The sequence below is a fragment of the Gouania willdenowi genome, chromosome 13, assembly GCF_900634775.1.
Source record: "Gouania willdenowi chromosome 13, fGouWil2.1, whole genome shotgun sequence".
Lineage (NCBI taxonomy): Eukaryota > Metazoa > Chordata > Actinopteri > Blenniiformes > Gobiesocidae > Gouania > Gouania willdenowi.
This window is the reverse complement of record NC_041056.1, coordinates 31,090,654-31,110,191: the sequence shown is the minus strand read 5'-3', so window position 1 is coordinate 31,110,191 and position 19,538 is coordinate 31,090,654. Positions and strand designations below refer to the sequence as shown.

Sequence of the window (19,538 nt, the reverse complement as noted above, 5' to 3'; positions counted from 1 at the left end):
TAATCTGTCAGATTCAAAGTTTTACTGTAATTGCTGTTTGAACAAAAGTTATGTTCCCAGTCTCCCCCCCAGTAATGCTCTGGACTTTATCACTGCAAATCAATGGGTCATTTTGGACAGCAGATAGACATACATTTGAATAAAACTGAAAAATGTCAGAATTAGGAACGCTCTATTTTTCAGGGTGTTGACGTGCTAGTAATCCCTTGTTTATTATGGTCCATGGTTGTTCTTTTTATTTTATTTTATACCTGTTTGTATAAATTACAGTGCTGGTATTAATAATAATAATAATAATAATAATAATAATAATAATAATAATAATAATAATAATAATAATACACTTTACAGCATAAAAACAACAAGAGCATTGATAGAAAAAAATATGACATAGAGAAAAGAAGTGAGTGGGTGGGTGGGTGGTTTAAACATTAAAAGCTGAGTGAAACAGGTGAGTTTCTAGAAGTGATTTGAAGGATGGGAGGTCGGTGCAGTTGCAGATGTGGCTTGGTAGGGAAGTCCATAGGGTAGGGGCAGCAACAGAGAAAGCTCTGTCCCCCCAAGTTTTGTGCTTGGTCCTGGGACAGTGAGGAGGTTTGCATCTGAGGAGCGGAGTGTAGGGGTGGAGCAGATCTGTGAGGTAGTAGGGGGCCTGATTATTTAGGGCTTCATGGGTGAGAAGAAGGAGTTTGAATTCGATGGTGTTCCCAAGTCTGGCTCCACAGAGGTGCTGTTCTAAATTATTTTAGATGCTGGATAGATCTCCTTTAACACACAATTAATCTAATTATGTCATCATGTAGACTTTGGTGCCTGATGTTATTGGTGATATACTTGGCTAAAGTGTGTGTGTAATTCCAAGGGACCCTCACTCCCCTTTTTTTTCTTCTTCTTTCTTTTTTTCTCCTCCTAGCTGCTCTACAACAATTTTTCAAGACAATAACTGGACTAAACTTCAAGTATTAAATATGATATTTTGATAAAGCTTGCAAGTAAAATGCACAACAGGTGACCTGTAAAGGTTTGCTTAAAATCAGTCTAATTTTGAAGCAAAAAAGAGTCAAGGTCAAAGACATCATTAAACTTGGACCTTTTTAAGCTGCCAATCACTTCTTTGACAGCTGTTTCAGAGACACATATAATTTTGCAAAACTATTTTCTATTAAAGAAAACATATGTCCAGTATTTTCATTTTTAATCAGTTTTTGATCGTGATACCCATCTGAAAGTTTTTTTTTAGTAATTCCAGGCACATTTGCACTAGATTATAAATCTCATTAAGTACATATCGGGAATCACTGGTATAGAAATTGTATTTTTCTACAAAACTTTATAGGAGAGTTGAATTCTATAAGAATTATAAATAGTTGTATTGAATACACTGTATAGGAAATAGCACTAAAACTTTTTTGAATACGTGTACACATTTTTGAATAGCTCTGCAAACTTTATGTCACTCAGAACTATTTTGTTAGTATTTAGGACCAGGAAAAGGTCAGATATTGAGAAACAACAGCTGCTTTTCTCCTATTATGTTAGAGGTTTAAAATTGTTGATTAGTTTTTTTTTTTTTTTTTTTTTCCATTCATCTTCTGTACCAGTTTGACCCTGTGCAAGTTTACAGGTGTGGGCTGGAGCCAATCCCAGCTACAACCACTATTACTGTATGTTTGAAATTAGGTTTAAAATGGAAAATGTGGAAAATGTTCAACCCTGCTCAAGTTGTTTGTTTCATTGGCTGGTTCTAATGAAAGTGTAGATAACTAACCATGGCCAATATTATCTCACTGATAAAGAAGCTCCATCTGATAGAAAGTGAGTGTTCTTATCTTTAGACGCTCACTTTAGTCCTTTATCATCAAACATATTTGTGCTCGAAAAACATCATCTGACCAAAAAGTGTTGTCTGTTGGACAAACTGTCATTATAAATCAATCTAATGCAGTAACAACTGCAGTTACTACTGAACCCTCGCATGTCTTTATAAAGTTTATATCACCTACACAATGATTATCAGGTGGACTTTGCCCTTTGGTCCAAACACATGCACTGCTTGCAGTGGATATTTAAAGGGTGGGAACATTGTACCATCTCTCTTCTTTGACAAACCTACGTGGCAGCAAACGCCTGTGCTGACACATAATAATTGAAAATGCCTGCAGATTACAATGGACGCTGGGAGATGGTGAGCAATGACAACTTTGAGGATGTCATGAAGGCCCTGGGTAAGTTGCAAACATACAGAACATGGCAAATGCTTTATAAAGGACAAATGACAGCAAGGGGGGAATGAAGGAAAGAAGCAGCCGTGTAGAGAGGGCTAAATAACTCTGAGTGTGAGAGAGAGAAGAAAGAAAGAAACTGAGAGAAAGAAGGAAGGGGAAAAGGAGATCTGCAGCAGTGTAATCTGCTCATTGAGCTGCTGCCAAACCAAATTAACCTCCACTCTGTGTACGCATGCCATATCTTACACCACCAAATAAACATTGATTGACCCCTGATTACCGTCTTATCTCCCTGATCGGAGGTAAAGGTAGATCCTGTGGAAAGACTTTCAAAAAGAGGAAATGATTACAACAAAAAAGAAGAGTGGAATCGATCGGTGGTAACATTTTCATTATTCACAGCTCACGCACACAGTCCAGTAAATCCACGTTTGCTTCCACCTCATTTCCATCAAGCTGATGGGTAAACGACATCCTTATGGAAATGGCTCAAAAGTATCATTTGTGTGGGTAAATACAGGGGACTTATCTGTAAGAGTGATGGGAAGAAATTGAGTTTCCATTTTGGGGGTAAATGAGATATGAATACCTAAACGATGGGATGGTTGGTCGTTACGCAGAGCCCTCAGCCGAAGGAACTCATTTAAGCCCAGAGCAAGGTCATTTTTAAAGGCTAAATGAGATTGTGTCGTGTGCACAGACACATGGAACATAGGATGAGAGATTCCAGCTCAGCATCATCAACTTACCACCCAATAAAGCCAACCCTGATATTAGATTTACTTTCATCTGTGCAGACATCGACTTTGCCACTAGAAAGATAGCCTGCCATCTTCATCAGACTAAAGTTATTGTCCAGAACGGAGACAAGTTTGAAACCAAGACTCTCAGCACTTTCAGGAACTATGAGGTCAACTTCACAGTGGGGGAGGAATTTGAGGAGCATACCAAGGGTCTGGACAACCGCAAAGTCATGGTGGGAGAGGTTTCTTAATCTGTATACGTCTCAGGAATAATCCCGTCCCACTTATAGAATGTGTGTCTGTGTGGTGAACCTGCAGACTCTGGTGACCTGGGATGGGGACAAGTTAGTGTGTGTTCAGAAGGGTGAGAAAGAAAATCGTGGCTGGAAACATTGGATTGAGGGAGACCTGCTGCACTTGGTGAGAAACAAAAGCACAAATTACATATGTACAAGGAAAACAGTTTTCTGCTTCTTTACTTTACAGAAGCAATGCACAGTCAGACACCCATGTCAAACTAATGGCCTGGGGGCCTAATCCTGCCCTTATGAGCCTCCAAATCGGCCCTCAGGACAAAGTAAAGATGAAAGAGAAAACATGAAACATTGTGTAAATGAACTTAAACAATATGTGCAGAGGCTCAGAGTTTTCCCGGTGCCATTATTAACATTAAACAGTTGAAAAAACTCAGACTTCTTACAAAATTTTCTTCCTTCAATTTTCCTCAAATTACTACACAATATTTCCTGTAATTAAATAGAAATTGGTCACACGTATTATGGCCCTACGTAGAAGTGCAAACAAGGACACAATAATGTTAAAATTACTCATTTTCCTGAATAAAATCTGTGGACTACTTGAGATCAAACTGCTCCGCATTTGGCCCCTGAACTAAAATGAGTTTGACACTTCTGCTCTAAATGCTTCAATACACTCATTAAACCATTTCCCAACACACTAATCCGTGTCTTATCTATTTGTAATAAAGGTATCATGATCACTATCTAAAGAGATGTGGTTCTGTAACCAAGGGTCATGTAAATATGTTGCACCATGTTGGTGTTAGAGTCTAAAGGTCTCTGCTTCTTCTGCTCTTACAGGAAATGACCGCCCTCGACAAAGTCTGCCACCAAGTGTTCAAGAAGGCCCAATAACCTTCATCTGCACAAACCGTCTGCTGAGTGTTATATTGCCTATTTATAAAGGAATTTACTGCTCTGTATTAAACTAATGAAAACATCAGGTGTTTGACACTGTCTTCTTTATTATTATTATTATAAGGGGACAAATGGCTAAACAGTCAGTCCCTAATCACACAACTTCATAAATGACACAAAGGTACTGGTTGATTTGTGTTTTTTGTTGTGTTGTGGACAGTAGCCTACTTGTTTATGAGAATAGAAGATTATGATATATATATATATATATATATATATATATATATATATATATATATATATATATATATATATATATATATATATATATATATACACACAGTATATGAAAAAAAAGGAACACGAGAAACTAGAGAAATACCAGGGGCTCAGAGAAGAGTTGGAGAAAACCTGGAGGGTGAAGGCATCAGTGGTGCCCATGGTCATTGGGGCACTCGGGGCAGTGACCCCCAAACTGGAAGAGTGGCTCCAGCAGATCCCAGGAAATACATCAGACATCTCGGTCCAGAAAAGTGCAGCTCTAGGAACAGCAAAGATACTACGCAGAACCCTCAAGCTCCCACGCCTCTGGTAGAGGACCCGAGCCTGGAGGAAAAAAAGAGGAGGGTGAGGAAGAGTTTTTTTTTTTTATGAATTACATAGTATCATAAGATGATGAGGGATGATTTTCATATATAATTTCAAATAATTATATATATATATATATAAAATCATAATATATGCTTTTGACTAGAGATTGGCACAAGCAGATCTGGTTGATAAATAAGAAAAAAAAAAAACTATTAATAAATAAATCATGGTTTATTTTCTGTTAGACTCGTAAAATACTACATATTATTTAATAATGAGTATTACTTGTGTGTTAAGGCGTGTTTCAAAGCTAATATTCTGTACATCTATTTTCCGCTGTAGTTTCCCTCACAGGTACAACGTGTTCTGCCGGATCTGCTGCTCTGTAGAAGGCAGTGCATCCACGTCGCCAAACGCCAAACTCCATCAAGTTAACATCTGCATAGTAACACAAAACAGGAAACACAACACCTCTGTCTTCAACATAAAAGCCAAAAAAACCTTTGCTCACAACAAAACCTTTAACTTTGATGGATAAACAGGCATTAGTTAAATTAGTATGGGATGTCACTGTTCTTGATATAATCTGTATGTGTTTTTGGTAAACTGTTAAACATCAACATTAAACTTGAAGTTATTTTTATTGTGTAAGGAAAACCTCAAAGCTCACTTTAACCTCCAAAGAGTCTTTACAAATGAATGTTTTTGAGTGCCATTATATTTAACTACGAAAGCATATTTCTCTTAAATTATATAACACATGTTTGCAGTTTTTACCGTGTGGTTCACAATTTTCTACATTGAAGTCGATTAAATAATTAGACCTCTTATTTTGAAATATTTTTCGGAAATGGTTGGTCTAAGCTTTCACAAACAAATTTAAACTTTCTCTGCAGCCTGAAGAGAAAAGGAACAGTCGAGGAAACATGGTAAGAGCACCGTATAACCAGAAATAACTTTTTATAACTCCTAATTTTTTGTCTGCGGCTTCCTTTTTGTGTTGTCACGGCTGCTGTAACAACTTAAATACACAACATGCCGTGAAACAAACTGCTTCTCTCGTCTCCTTTTTCGGCATGTACAAAAAAAAAAAAAAAAAAAGTCAATGTAACCATGTCGGAAATAAACTGAATAAATAAATAAAAAAAATAATCACAGCTGTAACGCGACAAATCATATTTTTGAACACGCTTGTAGACGTGGATACTTAACTGTCTGTGTTTTCATTCATTTTATGGATATAGTTCATGGTTTTTAAACGCTTTATTTGCTGACAGGGTATAACTAAGGGCATTGGATGGTCATTGTTAGACACACCCCTTCGCAATAAAATTCCCATCACGTTTGTATTAAGTGAACTAACATGTGAACTTAAACCTTATTGGGTTTTATGAATGATGATCATGTCTTTTGCACTGCTTCCTCTAAACATATTGGTTGTGTAATTTGCATGTGCTCTTTCTCAAGTCTGTATGTCTGATTAAAAATGTACTTTGCTTTCTGAACCTTTGACGGTCACAGAGCGATTGATGTTTGAGTTAAAATAAGCTGTAATCTCTCAGATGCTTGAAGAATTTATTGATTCTTCTAATTTAAGAAATAAAGTAGGGATGCAGCGAAATGAAAATTTGTAGCCGAAGCCGAATAAAATATAAACGCTTTGCCGAATATCGAATGCGGTTAAGTTTTTCACTTTTTTTAATTTTTTTTTTTTGTTTTTTTGCTTTTTTGTTTTTTTTAAAGAAAGTGAATGTTTATTGAAAGTTTTTCATTTATATTATCCCTTCAAATAAAACAAAACATGCATTCCAAAAAAAAAAACTAAAGTGCTTAACGGGGAGGTATGATGAAAAAAATTACTTTTTAATGGTTTTACTACAGCGATATACTGTACATTCCTTTAGCGTCATTCAGAGGGCCAAAGTTGAAAAAGTTCTGTTTCCTCTCTCTCTTGTTATTCCACATTTTGTAAAAAGTCAGCTTTAAACAGGCGAGTTGGATTTTGCCCGCGTTGGCAGATGATGTCACCTAACACGCCTCCTAGAATGTGAGCTCCTCCCTCTCCATCTATCCAACAACTAAAACAACACTGCGGTTTAATATAGAATATATATTATACTTTATTGCCATATATGTAAATACAAACTGCACTACTGGACGCCCAAACTGCACTACTTCTTCTGCTGCCGATCGTGTTGGGAGTCACTGCATTTTTACACACATCAGCTGTTAGCACTCCGTGCTAATGCTACACCAGTCTATGCAGTGAGACCTGACATCGCTTGTGAACTGAGGAGGAAACAATGGGGTTGTTTACGAATTTGTGGCTCACAGCGCTAACAACGGACTCGGTTGTAGAACCAGAGCAGCAACAGCCGTCCTGGCTTCCAACTTTTATGCGGTGATGGGGGAGCGATAAGCAGAAAGGAGAGAGTCTGGCTGTGTTTGTGTGCATAAAGGAGGAGCTGCTGTTCTGCTTCTGCAGCAACTGACACACTTTTCTGACTCTAAATCACTGCACTTTGTTTGATTGCATCATTGCATCACGGGCTATTATTTGGCCACTAAACCGAAGGCCGAATGTTGCTTTTTTTGCAATATTTGGCCAAATATCCGGTGCATCCCTAGAATAAAGGCAGAGCCGGTGTAGTGAAAAATAATTCTACGCGTGAAAGCCTCCTTCAGTTGCATGCGCACTAATAGCGTTGTAAATATTTACACGTTTATGTAAAATATTTTGCTACCTCAAATTTTATTTTCCTCTTATGATAAACCCGAACCCTAACTATGATGGACGCGCATGCGCAATTCGCCAGGTGCGCATGCCCGTTGTCTACCAACTTTTACGCTAGGTTTATCTACACTACACCGGCTCTACCCAATGTGGTGTCCTAGGCAAGATTTTCTTTGGCGCCCCCCCTTATCGGCGATTTACTTAACAAAATTAAGAAATTGAATAGAGGGTTTTCCGGGCGCGTCATCAACCCAGAAGTTGCCATTTTGAAGATAAGCAGTAGGTTTACAAACAGCACACACAAGAAAATCCAAAATTCTGAGAGGAAATAATGAACTATTGCTGTGTTTTTGGCTGTACTAATCGTGAAAAACGTGGAGTTTTATAGACTGCCAAAAGTTATAACAAATCAGGGAGAACAATGTCTGCATTTTATAGTCAGTAGTTCTACATCAGGAGAGCAGTAACATGAGACTAGCTCACCATTGTTGCACCAGAGGGGTATTCCATAAAGGAGGGTTAACAAACTCTGAGTCTATCCATAAACTCTGGGTCAACATACCCCGCGATGGGAAACTCTGGGTATCGGATTCCATTACAGCTGGTATGAAGTGGGTCAATCAATCCTGAGTATGTAAACCTTGGGTTACTGACGTGCACGCGCGCGATAAAAAGCCATCATCAATGTATCGAAGATGATTCGAGCTGCCATGGCAACCACCTGGAAAATAGTGATTTATTCACCGTAATGGGTGAAATAAGCCGGTGTTTGAGGAATATGAGCCTGTTCTAAAGGTGCGTTCAGTCTTCAGTGACTATAGTGGCTTAAATCACCCGTAATTAGTCACACTTTTTGGTCGCTTCATCACTTTATTGCTTCAGTGACGTGACGAGCGGTGAATAATATGAATAAAATGTGTCTGAGGAGACGTCGGGGCAGCAGCATAGGATGGCTACATAGAGAGCCCTCCTGTTACACTGGATATAAAGACAGTAAATGCAGCTTGATATTGCATCATTTATATTGATTTTGAATGTAATATTGTCGCCAGTCATCTCAACGTCCTAAAAAATGTCATAAAAAAACACTGATGCGGGACGCAAACCCACGACCCTTCACTTCCAAGAGCAGCGCCACAACTCACTGCACCATCATATCTTCAAAGAGTCAATATCTGCAGATTTAACTGTATAACAATATAAAACAACAATTGAGCCTTAAAAGTGGATTTATTTAAATGATCATCTCCTCCTTTATATTATCCACAGGTTTGTATCCAGGGAACTTTACTACAGACGTCAGTAGTTGTTTTAATGCAGATCAACCTCTGAGTGTGTTTCACTTAATGATCTGCATCCACAATGTTATAAAGAAAATGACCGTTTGCACAAAAGATAAAAAAAAAAAGACTTAAAGCAACACAACATTAGTAATGATGTGAGCACGTCTGTGGTGTGTGATGTTACTAATGTGTTTCAGAGAAAAGTGTTAAAGTTTATTAAAGTGTTAAGAAACGGTGTTCAGGTGGGCGGAGCCAGGTAGAAACCCAGGGTTTCTTTGATAAAACCTGCCAGCGACCAGGTTTAGTTCACGGACAATGTTGCCATGGTAACAGACTCAGAGAAGAACATACCTCGCGTTTAGGAATGGTATACTCAGAGTTTCCCTCATTTGAGCCTAAACATACTCAGAGTTTGAACATAACCCGCTTTATGGAATACCCCTCAGCTGTTATTGGTGTATATGCAAACACAGCCGCCCTCATCTCCCGTCTTGCAATCTGAGGCTTGAGGTCTAGAGTAGTCGCATCTAACACACGATTGCCTGAATCTAAGGTCGTATACTATTTTAGAGTAACTACGCTGCAGGTTCACTGTAAAATAATTAGAAATGACTGAGTTATCTGCCGATATATATCCGTTGCTAATGCAAGGCTCTACAGCCGCAGCCAACCTCCAAACATCTATAAGATTTAAGGTCTTCCACTATGTATGGGCTTGGTGAAATCCAGGTAGTTGATGATATCAGGATACATAATAGACAGCAGACTCTCCGGGTCGTCATTGATCCAAGACGAGGGAGCTGACTCGTATGGATGTGAACCACCAATAAACCATACTTTTTCCAAATATTGTGCCCTTTCCTGCCCACCAAGTCCTTCCCTGTTTGCCTTTGCATTTATAATGGATTTTGAGGAGTTTTATGTGATTTATCCATCGAAGAGTACACTGCCATGAGCCTCCAACATGTAGTGTCAACATCTGCTTACCTCCAACATGGCTGCACATCCTGGTTACTGCCCAGAAAGTAATGTCGGTGAAAACCATCTATATAATTGTTTTTACTATTGACTTTAATGTATAACACAGACTGTCACAAAATATAGATGCTTAAAAATGAGAAATAAAAAATATGAAATATTTTATCAATATATTTACAACAAAATAAAAATCCTGTGAATAAATAATGATAGCAGTAAAGTATTGTACATACAACAATTAACATCAAATTTAAATAACCACACTGATTGCAACAAAAAATCTATTGCTACATTTATAATATGCAATAACTATATACAAAAGCTGTTCAAAATACTTGTATACAACTATTTGCAAACTATGTACAAAAAATGCATTCATGAAGTCATTGCAATGTTCAGATTGTTCACAATTATTAATTTAAGTTGTACAACATAATCATTCATTTTCATAATTGGGCCCATTGAAAACCAAGGTTGTTTTACAAAACATACATAAAAAAATAGGTGTAAACAATACATGAAAGTCCAACCTATACTTCGACTTAATTAGCTTTCAAAAAGAAATTATAGTTTTCTATACCTTGACTTAACTTTGTTTAGAAGTAATGTGAGAATGGCTTGCTGGGTTTTCAAAATGGCGCTTAATTCCTCCGCTACAAACAAATGGGAATATTAAAGATTTCTCTTTTTAAAGATTATATACTTAAAAACCGAACAGACCAATACACTCATCGTTGAATCCGACTAAAGGTTGCTATTCAGCGGCCATCCATTGATTCAATTCAGGACTTTTGTGCCGGTTCACAGTAGGAGCTTAACACAAGTATGTCTGGGTTGCTGATCACCCGGAACCTAAGACAATCATGACCCCATCTTGGAGGTAGAAAACACTATTATGGCCGGAAGGTTCTCAAAATAAACCAGTTCAAGTGACGTGTTTTTTTTCATAATTTTCTGGTGCCCCCCCTTTGGTCACTGCCTATTGGGCGAGCTGGCCCTGAATAAGGTTTTAGATGAGTTAATGACAATTTGTTGTGCATGACCTTTTACACTGTGATAAGTTTGAATACAAAGCATGCCAATATCAATGGACAATGCGAAAGGACGTTCCCACAACTAAAACTGGGCAAAATATCTTTTACTAGCCTACAAATTCAAAGTTTAATTTTACATGTTTATTAAGCATAATTTACTAGTCATTCATTAGTGAGTTTCTACTTTGTTCAACCACTTACACTTTAAATTTTTATTATTTGTTCTGTTCATAATTTTATAGTAATCACAATGATATTTTATGTTTTAAATAAGGCAGTGGCTATCCGTACGGATGCCGTATCAATACACCGATGATCTATCCATACGCAGCACCCCTCATTGGCCAGTTTTGGTCACGTGATAAGGTCAGTCATTGGCTACGTGACTAAGACTAAACCAAACTCTAGCCCGAACCCTAAAAATTGTTGCGATATAGGGTTACAACCTAACCTTAAAATGCTTTGTATGTGTACTTCAGTAAATGTACCAATAGTACCAGGGGTTGTCCGTACGGCAAGCGTACGAATAGACACTTTCTTTAAATATAACCACTACATTACAAATACGTGTTCTATGTCAGTGTTTTAATTTCTTTCTGTAAAACATGGTGTCAGAGTGCAACAGGGACCAACATTTGTGGGTCAAAACAGAAAAAATAATTATGACCAGTCGACTTATCGGGAAAAAAAATCAATAGATTAGTCAACTACAAAAATAATCGTTAGTTAGAAAAGTGAGCTCCTATGGGATCCTTCACTTCCAGCACTTTATCACCACAAACACACACACACACACACACACACACACACACACACACACACACACACACACGTCTGTATACTGTATGTTGCAAAGTAAAAGAAAAGTGAGCTCAGAAGCTCAGGAAAAATAATGTAACATCAACATTTGCAAATCTAGTGTCCAATAAGCCATGTGTTTTCAATGCTAGAAGTACATTTACAGTAAAAACAATACTAAAGAGAACATTAAGTTCCATTTACATTAGGAAACACAATACATTTCTAACCACAATAAGCTGCCATATTTGTGTTAAAGCAATAACAGAAAAATGTTTGTTCTGTAATTATGTAGTAAGTAATGAATTAGTAATTGAATAACAGTCTGAAAAAAAGTAAGAAAAAGCATAATTACACGTTTTCATGTTTAACAGTATCACAGGAATTTTAGTAGAATGAAGTGTTCAACAACAACAAAGATGTTTAAAAGGCCAAGTTTGGCATTTTAAATTCCCTAGATCTAAATCCTATCCAGTATTTGTGGAATGTCTTTGAAAAACAAAATATTTCCTGCTAATGTTATGGTACTGCATACCACATTATGGCCTCATGGTCATAACTGTTGACATGCACAATATTAGAAGGCAGGTGGTAGTCATGGTGTATAATATATTAGTGCCTGATCATTCAACCATTAAATAGTCATGTCTTATCTTTCAATGTTTAATATCTGTTTTTTTTATGCTTTCAGCCTCTGCGATTAGACATCAAACGAAAGCTGTTAGCTCGGTCTGACCGGGTAAAAAGTGTGGACCTACACCCCACTGAGCCATGGATGGTGGTCAGCCTTTACAGCGGCACTGTGGTGGTCTGGAACCATGAGTCAAAGGTCACTGTCTTCGACTTACACATGCACCACATCACTCATTTAGGTTAGTTTCTATTAGTCACAAAAACCAAAAAACAGAAGAAACCAATGACATTTCCTCATGAATGATTCAGGTCTGTCTGACAGAGGGCTGGTTGTGACAGAGTGTGACTGTTGTGTTTGCAGTCGATGGTGAAACGCTTTGAGCTGTGTGATCTGCCTGTCAGAATGGTGAAGTTTGTAGCCAGGAAACACTGGCTCATCGCTGGAGCGGTAAGAATATTTACTCGAGCTTTTATTATTCTGTGAATGTCAACAGAGACCACGTTCTGCATAATGTTTTACAAAGATAACCTGTAATATTTATTGACATTATTGTAATACATGGCCAACCAGCTCATGGGCTTTGTGGTACCACTTTGCATCACAAGGTGGGTTAGCTCTTCTTACAGCCTGATTGGATCCCCTGCTGCAAAATTAGAAAATTTGTCATTATCCCCATGGTGCAAAGATTTGGTTCAGCAGTGTATGGTTGGCAGTAAGGAAGTGTCTTTGATGCAGCTGCAGCCTGTGAACAAAAATAGAGTTTTCTGTTATTGGTGTGTATTAGTGTTTGCTGTTCTTTGCTTCTTGCTGGGGTGTTTTTTATTATTATTTTCACTGAAGTTTATTTGATGTTTTACCAATATTGCTTTTTTTTTTTTTTTTTTTTTTTTAATGTGTCATTCATTCTGTCATTAGCTGCATTACCATTACCCTTGGAAATGCAAAAAATCTAAGGTGAATGTGACGTGCATGGTCACATGACCACTTCTCTCCGAGAAAACATAACGCGGTACATGCAGACAAAAGAGGAGAGAGGAAAATTTCTTAGCATTATACTTAAGTATTATTACTGCCCCATTAGGTGTGAAACAACAAAGGAATACGCAGTGTTATAAAGAGGTTTGGAGCATCCATCTTCCTGCTGCGAAGTCTCCCGGGATGAGATTTCACGGGAGTTACAGCGTTCAATGAAAACACATTCAAAGCCCAATTATACTTTGTCGACATTTAGAATCATCGCTTTTATTTTGCAAAAATGTGTAATAGAAACCCAGCTACTGACTTACGTCTGAGAAGAAGGATAATGGGACCACTCTAGTCTACTGTAATAACGATGGAGAAATCATCAAATACTAAATGCTCGTCGTTTGTCAGACGTACAGTTACTGTGAGAAGCTCGAGCATTAGCAGAAAGTCTAGCCACCAGGGGCAGATCAAGAAAAACACACTATGGGATGGATAAAAGATGGTAGACATTAGACTTTACACCCATCTTATTGGCTATATCGGATCGGCCGATATTTTGCATTTTCTGCAATTAATGTGATCGGCTGTAATGTCTTAATTTGCCAATCCGATTAATGATATCATTGTCGTGATGAAACTTTATGTAGATGCTTCCATTGCATTGTTTTATCGTCTCATTTACACCAAAGAGTTGTTTGCTTTACGTGACACGGCTTTATGTCACTCACATTTGTGCACAAAGGTGAAAACCTATGAGTGAACGACAAAAATGTCTCTGGTTGGAGCGAAGCCCCTGAGCACCGGACTTCTTCCTATTATACTGGCAACTAAAAGCGGGGGCAGCGTCTGCTGTTAGCACCTGTGTGTTTGTGTGTATCTGTGCATGCGCGCCCCACCCTCGCTGTGCACCTGTGAATACGGACTATAAGCAACAGCTGGTTTTGCGATGCTACAGTCAGTAAATATGTCTGAGCTCTGCTAAATCTGATGGAGGCTTCACGTAGTTCCAATGCGATCTGCCTCCACAGCTTCATCTCCAACTCTCTTGTAGTCAACACAGCTGCTGTTCTGGGACTAAATGAAATGGTTTTCAAGTGCTCTGGTGAAGCACACATTTATATCTGCTATGTTTTTTGGAAGTGCTCAGTCTGCATCACATTTTAAAATGTGGAGCCATGGCGCTCTTGTGCGTGCAACGTAATTTTCAGGTCCTGCATGGAAATTCTTCAACTCTTCCACTCCCTCATAGTCACAAAGCTGTGTTTAGGTCCAGAAACATGGCACCATTTGATTTTCCGTAAATCTGTATCAGGTAGTACCGAAGGAATTCAGTCGGTACCTAAAAAAAACATCCTGAATTCATGTAATCGGATCGGTGTTGATTGTTTTTTTTAAACTCACTGATCGGTGATCAGCCTAAATATCCTGACTGTGTAAAGCCTACAGTAGTAGACACTGTGTTGCTGCTATTGTGCAGATGAGTGGAATCTGCTGTGTCATTGTACGGAGGATTTCAACCATCTGCACAATAGTGTTTTTTTCTTTTTATAAATATTTTACTTACTTTTTTGTACCAGCCACATTCCCACTAGCCTCCTGTATTCCATCAATACACCCCAGGTAAACACAAAAACACACTCTTGTTTTTGCTTTTTTATATTAATATTTAATTTTCTATTTGTTGACCAAGTTAATACAATATTTCTACAACAGTATGTAAACATTACAACAGCCAAGGCAACTGCTTGTGTGATAATTATCATTACTGTTTTTATTATTATATTGTTAGTTATTCTTAGTTCTCTAACGTGGAAAGTTAAATGTTTCCACACCGCTGACTTTAAAGACTGATCCCTTGCAGTCATAGCTGCTCCTCGCTGCTAACCATGCTAACCATGCTAAAAGTAAACAACTTTGTCAGCGTTGCCTAACTTTAGCGAGTTGTGATTGGCTTATTAACTCACGTGGCAGGGTGTCTTATCCCCTGCACGGTGACTCACAGGCACAAACAGAGAGACAGACAAGTGTTGAGTCTATACGCCAAACCGTAAAAACCGTGGTTTACAAGTCAGTTTCGAACCGTGGATGCCGTAACGAACGGTTCAGTATATTATTAAGAATTGATGCGAGCCTAATATACACACATGAAAAAGTGAAATGCTGAAGATGGGCCTTTGTTTTAACAATGACAGAGGATTATGTAAATAAGATAAACTTCTTCAATCATCTGTTTAAGTAAATTTATCATATGATGACTCTAATATTGATTCTCTGTAAAAAACAAATATATGTGACGCATTTATTTAGATGTAAGTAGACAAACTTAAATGGTCATTTTAAGGTTTCATAAACACTTGTGTTTGATTTTGTGCAGGATGATATGCAGATCCGTGTGTTTAACTACAACACGTTGGAAAGGGTTCACATGTTTGAAGCTCACGCTGACTACATCCGATGCATCGCCGTCCATCCGACTCAGCCGTACATTCTCACCAGCAGTGGTAGGAAACAACCCTATTCACATACAGCAACCAGGAATGCTACGGTTGTCACCTGAACAGCACCATCAGGATAAAGTTGTGTATGTAGTTGTGTGTTTTTGTGTGTGTTTTCAGATGACATGTTGATAAAGCTATGGGACTGGGAAAAGAAGTGGGTGTGCAGTCAGGTGTTTGAGGGACACAGTCACTACGTGATGCAGATCGTCATCAACCCCAAAGACAACAACCAGTTTGCCAGTGCATCGCTGGACCGAACTATAAAGGCTAGCACACACACATGTACACACACACGTGCCTGCTATGGGGAGTGGATCACTTCAAAATTCATGCACACCAGTCCATCGCACGTGTACCTGCCTGCCTAACTTTCACTAAACTTACTTCATTTAAGTAGTTAGGTGTAGTTGCAGGTGTGGCGTGAGTGACGCTATAGCGATCAGGTGCCCTTCACTATCACTGTCTACGTGACATGTAAACACTTAGAAAAAATTGTTTGGCGCTTACTCATGCAGGCGTGTACACGCGTGTGTGTGAGTGTTGAGTGTTGTATCCTGTTCAATCACAGCAACGGTCTGATTCAGAGCGTAACACTACAGTCACTACCACTTTATGTACGGGTGTTGTGACACAGACTGTAACCGGACTAAATGGTGGTTTGTTATACACACACACACACTTACATACCTGTACACGCGTTAGCGCCTATTATTTTTTCTAAGTGTTTACATGTCACGTAGACGGTGATCGATTGTGAAGGGCACCTGATCGCTATAGCTTCACTTACGGCACACGTGCGTCTACGTGTGACTGATATATTTATGTTTGTTAGGTGCACATCCAGGTGTGGTGTATGTGTGCATACACTTTAATGTGTATAAAAGCATCTGCAAACATGTTAACACATCTGCAAGCACACATGCAGACGTGACTTGTCTAATCAGCATCTTGATATGCCACACCTGTGAGGTGGGATGGATTATCTCTGCAAAGGAGAAGCGCTCACAAACACACATTTAAACAATATTTGTGAACAATATTTGAGAGAAATATGTCTTTTGTGTTTATAGAAAATGTTTTAGATCTTTGAGTTCAACTCATGAAAAATGGGACCAAAAACAAAAATGTTGCAATTATATTTTGTTCAGTGTATTTATATGTATATATGTATATGAAGGTAAGAAAAAAAAGTTTACAAAAATGTCAAGGTTCTGTGTATACTACTCTACAATGAAGCAATAAGCCCTTAAATCCATACATTATTGACTCACTCTATGATGTATTTAAATGATTACACTATTCTGGAAAACATGTTTTGCCTGCCACATAATTTAATAACGACGGCAAAGGTTTTTACGTTTTTGGCTAATCATCTTGTTACATTATTGACCAGTTTTAACATTTGGGGTTTTATTACATATTTTTTATAACAATTCAGGTCATGTTACATTTCGGGTCGTTGTGACATCAGGCTCAAACATGGTTTTACCTCCACTTTTGTTCTGCAGGTGTGGCAGCTGGGCTCAAGAACCCCCAACTTCACCCTGGAGGGCCATGAGAAGGGTGTAAACTGCATTGATTATTACAGTGGAGGAGATAAGCCCTACCTCATATCAGGAGCTGATGACCGACTGGTCAAGATCTGGGATTACCAGGTAAACACCTTCACTGTTCCTAAATTGTCTATTTGGTTCTTTTTTATGTAGGGCTGCATGATAATCACGATTATCAAAGTCAGGCCACCCCCCAAGGGCCCAGCCAGACCGCCAAACCGGCATGTGGCGCGCGCAGACCAGAGGCGGTAAAGCTCCAGACCCCAGCCTCACAGGGCACTGCCCAAGCAGGGGCATATACAGTATATAACATATTTTCAAAATAAGATAATTATGAAAAGTGTTAGTTTTTTTTGGTTGCTGACTAACATTGATGCGCCTTATATATGCGCCAATAATTTAAACTTAACTATGGGCTAACTATAAATACACTGTTACAGAGTGAGACTCCTTACAGCGTATAAAGAAAATTGAAGGCTAAAGTCTATAGGTTTTGAGCCAGAAACAGCAGCCTGACAACATTTTCTGTCTTGAGTGTCTGCTGGAATAATTCATTAATACGAACTAATTCAGGGTGACCGCGGGTCCTTAAAAAGTTTGAAATATTTTTTTACAAATAAAAGGCCTTAAAATAGCCTAGTGGTTAAGTAAGCATACTTGTAATCGGAGGGTGCCTGCAATTGGCAGCCCACTACTACCCCTCAGGGTAAATGGGAAAAAATGCAGAATTTCACTATACGGTGATTAATAAAGTATACAATATTGTTATTTTTCAGAATAATAACAAGTACAAAAGCAGTGCTGCTTGTTGGTCGCTCCATGACTCGCTCTTATCAGTCTAGTTTACCGAGTTACCCGAAGCTGCAGGGCCGCTGAAGTGTTGCTTCCTTTTTTATTAAGGCAGCTTAATTAATCCTTAATCATGCGTTTGGCCCCTGGACTACTGGGGTTGAGAAAATGTAAAAATCACAGACAATCAGGTTCATTTAATCGTGCAGCCTTAATTCTATGTACTGCCAATACATACATTGTCATGTTATACAGTTGAAAAAGCTTAAATTCAATATAGAGTGAGATGATCATCCATCCACTATTTACAGATTTTCATTTTGGAATGCAATGGCTAGTAATAGTATTAATATTATTCATTTGTGCGTGTGCACGTTTTCCCCTGCCAGAATAAAACGTGTGTTCAGACTTTGGAGGGCCATGCCCAGAACGTGACAGCGGTCAACTTCCACCCCGAGCTGCCAATCATCCTCTCAGGCTCCGAGGACGGTGTGTAACACACACAACCACACGTGCACACTCACATACATGACCATGATCTCCCATCAAGAATGCATCAGTCCCACTAACACTCATTCTTCACAGGCACAGTCCGAGTGTGGCACACCAGCACCTACCGGCTAGAAAACACTCTCAACTACAGCATGGAGCGCGTTTGGTGCATTTGTAGTCAGCAAGGCTCCAACAGTGTGGCTGTGGGCTTTGATGAAGGCAGCATCTTCCTCATGGTGTGTGCTCCTACATGTTGATGCTTGTTTCTTATGCATATTTTAAATACTCTTACAATACACACTGTCAAGTAGCTGCAATGCAAACTAAATGTAATATCTGTCCAAAAACGTTTTGCCAGCACTGCACCTGCAAGTCCTGCCAGTTTCTTATGTAATACACAAATGTACTCTCAGTGTTTCCTTGATCGTCCACAAAGATTCTCAAGCCCTGCAGTCATTTTGTATCATTTTCAATTTGTTCTGATCCTCATCCCTCTCCACCATCTGCCCGCTCTGTCCCAGCTGGGTCGAGAGGAGCCTGCCATGTCCATGGATGCCAGTGGGAAGGTGATGTGGGCCCGCCATTCAGAGGTGCAACAGGCCAATATGAAGACAATGGGAGACACTGAGATACGGGATGGAGAGAGGCTTCCACTGGGTGTCAAGGACATGGGCAGCTGTGAGATTTTCCCACAGACCATCCAACACAGCCCGAATGGGAGGTGAGACTAAAGCTTTGAACAGATTGGTTGACAATAAGGTGGACAGATCTTTCTGAAATGTGTTAAAAGTGGAATGTATGAATTTGAGAGTTTATTATTGAGGTACAAACCAACAGATCACCCAAAGAAACAATAAACTGAGCTCCTAGAGAACTATAGACACAAGAAAGGAAAATAAATTCCAATGACAACTGAATTATTAGTGAAAACATTGAAGTAAACACAGCAGAATGATTCAAATAATATAAATCATATGCAGTACATAGGGGCATTATGCTCACAGAACAACAGACGAAAAACAAAAAGACTATCACAAAATACAAAAGTAAAACGCTTAACCAA

General features: G+C 38.7%; 2 protein-coding genes across 3 annotated transcripts in view; both read left to right on the top strand.

Moving 5' to 3' along the window:
* Positions 1 to 2,069: 2,069 nt before the first annotated feature.
* LOC114474338 (retinol-binding protein 2-like) lies at positions 2,070 to 4,210 on the top strand. The gene is made up of 4 exons (XM_028464575.1): positions 2,070 to 2,225; positions 3,023 to 3,201; positions 3,287 to 3,388; positions 4,069 to 4,210. The coding sequence occupies exons 1-4, from the start codon at positions 2,153 to 2,155 to the stop codon at positions 4,120 to 4,122; spliced, it is 408 nt and encodes a 135-aa protein (XP_028320376.1). The 5' UTR covers positions 2,070 to 2,152; the 3' UTR covers positions 4,123 to 4,210.
* A 1,386-nt stretch (positions 4,211 to 5,596) lies between these two features.
* The window catches only part of LOC114474714 (coatomer subunit beta'-like), a 28,878-nt gene continuing 14,936 nt past the window's right edge, over positions 5,597 to 19,538 (top strand). The window contains exons 1-9 of one of the 2 annotated variants that reach the window (XM_028465186.1): positions 5,597 to 5,645; positions 12,235 to 12,372; positions 12,538 to 12,624; positions 15,518 to 15,644; positions 15,759 to 15,907; positions 17,150 to 17,296; positions 18,373 to 18,472; positions 18,569 to 18,711; positions 18,997 to 19,196. In XM_028465186.1, the coding sequence (XP_028320987.1) occupies positions 5,643 to 5,645; positions 12,235 to 12,372; positions 12,538 to 12,624; positions 15,518 to 15,644; positions 15,759 to 15,907; positions 17,150 to 17,296; positions 18,373 to 18,472; positions 18,569 to 18,711; positions 18,997 to 19,196 (1,094 nt within the window). In that variant the 5' untranslated portion in view covers positions 5,597 to 5,642. Of the gene's footprint in view, positions 5,646 to 12,234; positions 12,416 to 12,537; positions 12,625 to 15,517; positions 15,645 to 15,758; positions 15,908 to 17,149; positions 17,297 to 18,372; positions 18,473 to 18,568; positions 18,712 to 18,996; positions 19,197 to 19,538 lie in introns of those variants that run through there. The other variant, XM_028465187.1, reaches the window with a different exon arrangement.